This window comes from Suillus subalutaceus, assembly GCF_016647625.1.
Source record: "Suillus subalutaceus strain FC151 chromosome Unknown DFJ58scaffold_167, whole genome shotgun sequence".
NCBI classification, from domain to species: Eukaryota; Fungi; Basidiomycota; class Agaricomycetes; order Boletales; family Suillaceae; genus Suillus; species Suillus subalutaceus.
In genome coordinates this window covers 99,870-109,554 of record NW_024540416.1, presented here as the reverse complement: position 1 = coordinate 109,554, position 9,685 = coordinate 99,870, and the positions used below count along the sequence as shown (strand labels likewise).

At 48.6% G+C, this 9,685-nt stretch overlaps 1 protein-coding gene across 1 annotated transcript; it reads left to right on the top strand.

The window, feature by feature from the left end:
* Window positions 1-637: 637 nt before the first annotated feature.
* On the top strand, window positions 638-5,739 carry DFJ58DRAFT_734151 (uncharacterized protein; the record flags this gene model as incomplete). Its single annotated transcript, XM_041386436.1, has 22 exons — window positions 638-784; window positions 840-1,200; window positions 1,251-1,297; window positions 1,351-1,560; window positions 1,623-1,757; window positions 1,826-1,887; window positions 1,950-2,004; window positions 2,057-2,230; window positions 2,281-2,322; window positions 2,373-2,396; window positions 2,453-2,693; window positions 2,768-2,774; window positions 2,820-2,993; window positions 3,068-3,411; window positions 3,471-3,551; window positions 3,624-3,652; window positions 3,699-3,769; window positions 3,808-4,207; window positions 4,257-4,327; window positions 4,952-5,157; window positions 5,215-5,420; window positions 5,467-5,739. 22 exons carry the CDS (start codon window positions 638-640, stop codon window positions 5,737-5,739), a joined length of 3,360 nt encoding a protein of 1,119 aa, XP_041237839.1.
* Between the last annotated feature and the right edge of the window lie 3,946 nt (window positions 5,740-9,685).

Genomic DNA, 9,685 nt, shown 5'->3' with positions numbered 1-9,685 from the left:
CTGAAGGAGAAACAATACCAAACCAAAAAGCACTAGGAATATGAAATATTTGAGAGGTGGGAGGGTGGTCTAAAACGAAAGATATTGTACGAAGGGGAGTACGAAGCCTATATATATGAGTGCTTGCACACGAGAATGAGGATCTCCACATGGGCGCTTACAAAGGCCCTTTTCACATGCGTCAACGTTCGCAGGCTCACGATCCGCTCGGAACGTGCAGTTGCTTATCATAATGAGATTCTACTTATGTAATCGAGTGGTACCTTTTTCTTAATATTAATATTGATGTGGGGTGATCTGATCGGAACGTCCCGTAAGAGACAATAGGAGACAATATTAATGTCAGTGTCTTAGATCTTATACTTCAGAGACGGTAAAGTTTTCCTGCCAGTGCTCTCCTCCTTTGATTTAATTAATTTAATTTAATTTAATTAAACTAGGAAACGCTACACCTACTACTAGTAGTATAGTTCGAGTGCCAATGAAACAACCGAGCGTGGGAAATATCATAATCATTATCGCGAAAAATAAATTAATGATGGTTGTCACATGTCACAAGCGGTGTCGAATTGACATGGTGCAAATTCAATAGTCTAGATCATAATATCATAATATCTGCTGCCACCCTCATTGCATCATGCCTAACAGCAAAGGCTCCGCCAAACAGCCAGTCTGCCTCTGCATTGAGGAGCTTGCGCAGGAGGTCAAAGATTCTCTCATATCCCTCCCGTTGTCGCTGGAGTCGCAGAAGACCCAAATCTTCCTAGTAAGCGGCACTGAAAAGGTGAGTAGTCGCGTTTTCAAACCACATGCATGATCTAAGGTGTCGCATTGCTTAGCAAAAAGTGCCAAGAGAGTGCCATGATGCAGTTTCGGTCCTGGTTCACCAGTTCCAACTGTATCGGGGTAGCGTAATAGCTCTGATGGCACTTCCAGAATCAGACGGCGTCAAAGAGGACATCGATTTCCACCTAGCCATCACGTTGTACCTTACGGACATTCTAGCCAGGTTTATGATGAGCTTAGAGCGGATGCTCCTGGTCCACGTACCAAGTGGCGGTCATGCTACCTTGACTTTCACTTCGCAATGGCTTTGGCCAACAACTCGTTCACAAAGGAGCAACAGGCCACTGCACTCAAGACGATCGATCACGTGGAATGACTTCCAGCAGAAGAAGATATATGCACCAGTACAGCAGCGTGAGTGGTCTTGATTCTGCCCAAGAATGTCTGCGCAACATTTCCTTCAGTTGATCTCGCAAAAATGCATGATGCATTCTGCAAAGATGGGGTCAACGTGTGCGGTTCTTCGCACACTCATCAGCGTTCGCTCATGAAATGATCGCTCAGGTCATCGAACCACATACTGCCCACAAGCCGGCAGAGGCGAAGGAAATTCAGCAAAAGAAGAATTTGCGGTTTGAAGATATCACTCTGACGGATGTTAACACTTCTCCTGTGGGTGAGGTTCGAAAGACTCGCAAGGATAGCTGCAATGTCAACACCCAGGGTCCTACTGCAGCGGATAAGGCGAAGAGGGCCCGCAAGCCTAACCGCAGTGTCAAAACAACATTTCACTGGCGGGAAGCTCAACATCGGCGAACAACCCTACTGACATTGAGGAAAATGATAGTGATGAAGTTCAAAATATATATGAGTTGCAGGAGAGCACCAAGAAGCCCCGTAATAAATCCCTTGTCCGGGCCAGGAATAAGAAGACAGTGATGCCCGAAATGATGATCCAGCCGGAGAATGAGGTATGTGTTTCATGCTGAAAACCCGATGTTTCTCATCGTCATTATTGATGGATTGACTTGATGCCCAGAACTGTTCTGACATGGAGGAGTTGTTCTGGGAATGGCAGCGAATCCCTTTGAAACCAAGGAAGTCGGAAAAAGAACCTACAAGTCTACCAAAAATGGACGGCGCACAAGGAACACGACAAATAGTGAGAAAGTGAAGTCCAAGTCTAAGTCTGAGGAGACACTTGAATCCGAAGTTCAGGTGGGTGCATCTTGCAGTGAATCCGGCTTATTAATATATATTGATCGACCAGCGTGACGCCTCGGACGATTCAGACCTGGAGGATGATGGTATCCAAGAGGTTGCGAAGACGATTGAGGGAGACGGAAAACAGACCCACAAGTCTGCCAAACGCAGACGCAACCGAAAGACTGCGACAAAGGATAAGAAAGCGAAGTCTAAGGAGATGATTGAATCTGAAGATGAGGTGGGTGCTTCTTGCACCTAACCAGGCCCTCGATTGACCGTGTTGATTAGCGCCACTGCGACTTAGACATGACAGTCGCATCAGAATCAGATGTAATAAGTGACATGGTATGACCTCGTTGACATATTCTAACATCTAGCAGGCAGATGCTGGGGAGTACGATCATGTCAAATTCCCCCGTGATTTCGATGACTGGGACAATATATCAAGAAAACCTTCAAGGAGGGCAATTCGCATGTTTTTCTCAAACTTGCCGCATGGATATCCCGTCGCTTCTGTGAGCTCGCAGGTATCGACAAGGACGATGATTTAAACGGATTGGTGATTCCAAAACATCCAGGTTGGTTCGTGTTTGATAGCCATGATCACTTTCTCGAGGCCTTAGGCATGGAACGCATGTATGCCGCGACCACGCACATGGACACACACCCTGAATACCTCACATGTGTCTTCCGTCAACTCGGTGAGCTGGAATCAAAAAAGAAATGGGAAGCAGCCACCCTCAACTGAGGCCTCTTCCGTCCCCACCAACACCAGTTGCAAGGTATGTCACATGCACGCACTATGGCTTAACTCACACTACCATCAGCATGATGTCGGCTCACGAGCTCCCCTGGTTATTGCCATTGGTTCCCAGCACTGACGATACTGATAGTGAATCCGACGGTGACGAGTGTGACATCAATGTTACACATGCCTGTGTGATAGGATGGACATCGCCAGAGAGGGTGATTCAATGGATCATCGCAAAGGGAATGGTTCGGTAAAGCGTAAACGGACGTCACGGGTGAGCTCAGACTATTTTAGATATTGACTCATCTTTACATACACTTCCAGGTGGAGCCTGTACTGGCTGCAAAGTGTCAAGCGGGGACCTCGACCTACGTCACCAGCCGTGACTTCCACGACTGCATCTATATCATCGTCTGTATCTGACATCACCAAAGCCCTTCTCTTGGAAGAAAGTTTTGGATCGACCAATGAGCCTGCTGACACAGGAGTGGCGGTGACAGACACTGATGGAGATGTGTCTACGAATGAACCGCCTGAGACAGAAGAAGCTATTGTAGACATTGTCGAAGGCGCTGCTGGTTCTTTGAGTGAGCCTGTTCATGGGTCAGGTTTCAAGGCTGGATCCGAGCGCATGTCTCCTGAAACGGCAGCCGCTGACGCGGATGTGGGTACATGATTAGTAATGTGGTGGTGTCAACATCCCTGTTCATGCCTGCCATCCATTTAGAAGCATCACAGTTGATCAGCGACTCCGACACGACGAGTGCATCTAATCCTGGTCACCCGTCCAAGAAGGATGAAGATGTAAGTATGCATTGTCTTCAGTATCACATGTAGTCAGCTGATTACCTAGGATTGGTTTACTGCAATGCTTCATCAGTCCAGCTGACCATCCTTGTCTCAATCCACGTATTTGTTAAGTACTACTTGATTCTTCATAAATGTTGATATCCAGGCACCTGCAACATTGCTGTATTGTGATCTTCAAATGGCAGCAGAGCAAGCTCGCCTCGTTTCAGAAAGAAAGTTGCAAGACGCAGCTGCCGCTCAACTGCGTTAAGAAGAGCCCATGAAGAGCATGCAGCACGTCTAGGCAATGCATTGCGGGGCATCAAAGATGCAGGTTTTGGCTCACTTTCAGAATTCTTAGTGGAGATGATGCAAAGACCGATCAGCAACACTGGCTCATATCTCACGCACTTTGGGATACGTAGTCGGCAACCTCGCATCACCGATTCATGGGCCACAAGCACTGCTTCACGGCTGCTTATTAACGTGGGCAAGAAGCTTGCTGCATTCCTGCATCCGCCTTCAGGTCAAGAAGTGTCTGAGCTTTTGAGCAGTTGGCCGCTCGAGAGAATTCTTGTCGAGGCCGAGAAGCTTGCTCTAACTGTTTGTACCTTCCTCCGTCATATTAACATGGATTTCGCCTCACATCAGAACGGCGAGACCGAGACCTTGTCTGTATTCCTTGCATTTGACCACTCTTTACATAGCTAACGTGTGTTAATAGGTTGTTGTCACTGTAATTTGCATGCTTGCACAAGCCCGCAATGAACAAAGCAATGGGTATCAGACAATGATGTATGTGTACTTGCTGGCGTGTGGGGCTTCCCGTTCAATGTTCGATGACCTACATCATGCGGTATGACATTTTCATACACGAAAGCTATACGTACAATTAAGAAGATGGGGAAGAGCGAGCAAAGAGGCTCAACGAAATTGCAAAATCGCATCCCTTTCTGCTTGCATGGGATAATCTTAACATTGCAGTTCGAGTTGCCGAAGAGGCGGGACGCATTTCCCACCTTTGCCTTTTCGGACTTAGTGAACGTTGTCTGGTTCGACGAGCTATCTCGAACGTCTGTGCCCTTCGAGCTGCGTGTGTTTTTTGTGAAGAGCAACTACTCACCAGTGCGCTCTCTCCCCTTATTTTTTGTCTGTGCTCACACTTGTCAACATGGACTCCGAACGGCGGAAACGCGGACGACCAAAACGGAGCAAGAATAAGCCTGGCACTATCGGTCGCCTCCCCACGAAAGGACGGACGGATCCCTGGAACAATGGATAACGTCTCCGCATCAACGGGTAAAGTATTAATGGGTGCGTGATCCGGTTATCAAACTTCACCAGCGCCTGACCATGTTCAATTTAGATATCGAGGCATCTCACTTGCAGGCTGCAGCACCTGTCCTGCCATCGACGCAGCAGTTGCACATCCACCCCCCACCCCCCCAATCGCATCCATCTCTCTGACGAGCGTGCGCAACTGTCAGCACCACAAACAACCTTTCCTCTCGCAAATGAAAATCCCCAGCCCACATTGACATCCCTGGCGAAAGGGAAACAGCCAGAGCGCAGTTCCTCCATTCCATCTAGAAAGAACTGTGGTACGGACCGTGATGCCTTGGACAGTGAGTCTTTCCCGCCCGAGTTTTCTTGCTGTGCGCTAATACAGTACTGTGGAACAGGCGCTCTGCTTGAAAACCCATATGACTCGGACCTCTTTCGTGCCACAGAGACCATCCCGGTTGATGACGTGGATGATGCTGATGAAGATGAGGACTCGGATGTGGATTTTCGAAGGGAGCCTGATGATGCCATGCCCACATCGAGTAATGTGCCACTCATGAGGTTCGTTCCACGGTCGAGCATGCCCATCTGGCTCTCAAGGCTGGTGCTTTCCTTGCATTATTTTGCTCTTAGCTCATGTCAATATCTAGGTCATGCAACTGTTCGGACGGGTGTGTGGCGTGAAGTCCTTTGATGGACTACATACCACAGTGAACGAGTATAGTGAGATCGTGAGCATAGTTATCACTCAGAACAAGGGGCATGAACAGATCGGTCCAGTGCTGCGTGCTGTGGTTGCTGCTGCGAAAATGTTCGGCCATACCCCCACCGAAGCAGTCTATACAGACTCTGCGAGCAGACCGGCTCGCATACCAGCAATGGTTCCCTTCCCTCCTTCAGAGCGTGGTCCCTGTCCCCAATAGCAGCACCCTCGAGCTGTTTCGAGTGCCAGGCTCCTGGCGGACCGTGCATCTCACCAACACGACTCAAGTCGATCTCCGTATTGACAACATAATGGCAATTCACGATGACTCGCACCCTATTGTCGTTGGAATCGGCCTATCGATGTGACCTCTGGTATCCACGGGCGTGTAGCACTCATTCAGATAGCTCATGAGTCCACTGTCTATCTCATCCAGGTGTGCCATGGCAGCTGCAGAGAAAATGGGCCATGTACTGAATCTCGAATATCTCTAGACTCTTCCCTTCATTCAAGACAATCACCTTGCTTTGCCTCACTCGTTCTTAACATTCCTCCAATAACCTGTGTAAACGAAGGTTGGAATACGTATCGGGGCAGCATTCAAAAAGTTGCAGGGTGACTGCGGACTTGATATTGCAGACAAGCTGAAAGGGCACATTGAGCTGGGGATCATGGCTGTCGAGCGTAATGTAGCGAAGCGTTCATCGATCGGCCTACCTGAGCTTGTGACAACTGTGCTTCGCCGTAGTTTGCAACACGATCCTGTAGTTCGTGTCGGCCCTCATTGGGCAAACAAGGAGTTGTCAAAAGTATTTCTCCATCACGCAGTCAATGATGCCTTCGCCACACTGCAAGTCCACGACACACTATATACCCTCGCAGCTCCACAGCTATCTCACCTGCAACTTCCGGAGGGACACCAGTCACTCTCTCACTCGACTGATGATAAACCAGTTGCCCACGGTGCTGTTGCACTTGACCGACCAGCTCAGATCAATGGTGTCAATGTCACAATGACGAGGGTTCCCATGGTCATTACCGAGGTTGTTGCATCAGGATATCTACTTCCTGCGAGCCTCTGTAACTCCCGCAAGGCAACAGCACTCTCCACGATGGGCACAATCCCATTCACTATCGTCTGTGCTGCTCGGCACATGAAGACTCGAAACGTGGAATCACCTTTCGAGTGAGCAGGGTCATGGTCGTCAGGTGCCTCACACGATGCTCCCGGTCTTCCCATCGACGAATCATCACTCCGTGCCTGTCCACCGAACCCCAAACATGAGAAAGAAGCTTATGACGAGAAATGTCCAATATAGGGTCTACGACCCTAAAGGACTCAATCTGAAGCAAATAAAATAAAAATTCTCACTCAGACCGGGTCCAGATGCAGGCAGCGTGGAAGATGAATCGGATCCACAGCTCATGGTTGCTGAGCAGGACATTGTCATGTCGCAAGAAGACGCTCGCAGCACTGTGCAAGCTGCTGCTTCAGTATGACGATTTTGACCCATCACTGGAGCATCTGACACTTTCACGTGCCCTTGGAGACCCTTGGCATTTGTATCACCAGTTTCCGATTACTATGCAGCACGGCCTACACCGTCCATTTTTAGGGCCATCAGTGCAGCAATGTTCTCGAACAAGTCTTTCAAAGGTCCGGCATTACATTCGATGCATCACTCCGCTCACATCCAGACTGGGTGCTCCGGCGGGTCAGAAGACACATGCCCTCACCGCAGATAATGCTACCTCGCATCAAATCTGTCATCAAGTCCTATGGTGCGCTGAGATATTCCATATCAAGGCACCCGCTGTTCAATGAGAAGGCACAGGAAGTTGCAGAGAACGTCCTTGAAAACATACGCTGTGGATATAACTCTGATCCTCCAGGTCTGCAGCTATACTACAGCATAGGCAGTGACAAGAATGGCCTTCAGCTGTACAGATGCTGCCGAGGAACGAACTCAGTTGAAGGTGGTGTGCACCATAACTTGATCAGACGGTTTACCTCAATGGATGTTTCTCCCCGCCATGCTACAAATCTCTTGCTCGATTATGCTGTGTCCCACAACATTGTGTAGGTCTTTCTGGTACTTGTCTTGCACGTTGCTGCCAAGCCGACGAAATCCACTCAAGGTTGGAATGGAGAATTGGACGGGCAGAAGTTACATTGGTCACTTTGGTGTCCCGCTCAAAAATGTGGTTGCCTATCTGATCGACACAACTGAGGGCGCGTTTCACGAGAACCAGTCACCTGGACGTGGACAGTGGGTTAATGGCAACGACTATCAGTGTGCGGATGTTCTTTTGGTGTGCTACCATACTGCGAGTCGGTCCATCCTCAGTCCGTATTCAGTACAACTGGCGCCCTCATGATGTTGGGTTTGCCAGGGAAATGAAGATACGTCATGCTCATCTTGCTGAGCAGCAGGGCATACTTTTCGCTGTGCTTCCGGTCCACACCAAGGCCGAACACCATCTCTTCCAGCTCATTGTTCCTTCGGTTGGGTACAATTGTCCACCGGGTGGTGACATGTCAACATTGTTAAATTGTTAGGACATGATCTGATAGCCATTTCAGCATTTAAATTCCTACATGGGCGCGGTCGAAATACCCAAGCGTTCACATTCTTATATCTGATTTTGCTGTATTCACTTGGCTAACTGAAATCCCTCCACGTCGTCCACGCTCCATAATCCACCAACTATTCTAACTGCTGACACAAACAACAGACAGGATTCTGTTGATACATTTTTCCTGAGTTACTACTGTAAGCATCATGTTTATGTTGTAAGAGCCACCCGAAGGGTGTCCTTGTATAATGATATGGCATTTGTATGTCTTCGTCTACCTCTTTCAACTCATTACATTCAACTCTTTTTCTCTAGCCAAGGGAAATGGCCTGATTTTCCGAGCACGTGGTGGGGGAGGCATCCTCTTGTTCTTGTTTGTCATCGTAATCTTTTTCATCAGGCTTCGACGTTTTTGCCTGTCAGTCTGCAATTTAATATTCCCACGGGAATCGAAATGTGTTGAGTCTATGAGGTCCGCTGCAAATACACGTTTCCCTTTGAGAATCTTGATTGGACGATGGATCGTAGTCTGTCTCGTTCTGTTATTATCCGGGTTCCTGAGGCAGTCCATCTTATAGAATACCGGGTTGGTGACGAATACTGCTGCTGATTGTCTGACCTTCCAGACCTGAGCCCCACTGCTTGCAGGGAGGCAATGGAGGTTGGAAAAGACTTCGCGTAGTTCGTTGCGGAGCGCTGATCGTCGTGTCTCTTCCATTTCACCCAGAATCTGGTGATAAGCAGCAATATATCCCTCTCCTTTCCACATCTGATCCCATTGTGAACCATCCTTCTTTGCTGCATTTGGCGCCGGAAAATAAATTGCGGATCTATTAGCAAACGATTTGGCCCTAGGACCCATGCGACCTGGAGTAATTCCCACACGGTTTTGTATTCCGACATTGCAGGCTTCGAAAGTGACAGACGCAAGGGTATCGTCCACGCTTGTTACCGTCCAACACCTCATTGCGTCCTGAAGCGATGTAGGGTATGGCCTGATCCCCTTAAACACGCCATCTATGGGCATCAGCCATATCTGCCTGGTGAACATTATAAAGATCCGTTCGACTGATAGTGAGGTGTTGGAAAGCATCGCAGGCCATGTCCAATGCCTCATGATTACCGCCGGAATGTTTTCTATGGCGGCCTTCAGACGTCTCCATGATGGTGTCCTGCCAATGGGAAACTCCTCCGGTTCTGAATCGACATCTCTACATTCAACCGCTTTTCCAATTGCCCTGTCTCTCTGCGCCTTTGCATTTACCCCCATCAGAGCGAGTACATGTACATCATCGACCTGCTGCACCTCCGTCCAGGCATGTCGTGCTGGAAATGTCAAACTCTTGGAGGAACAGCATGCCTGCAGTCTCTAACACTGTCTTATAATTGATCAGAGCGAGAGACTCTCGCACGTGACTGTCAAAGACGATAGGAGTTGATGTCGTGGCCCGGAGCATATGATTACAGGATGCCAGTGAGGACACCCAGTTTTGGTGGGTTTTTCTTAACAATGGGCGATTTGAGTCCTCTGAATCTCCCGCACTCGCCTCGTGATGAAATCGACCATACCTGGATGGTATCCATAGTAT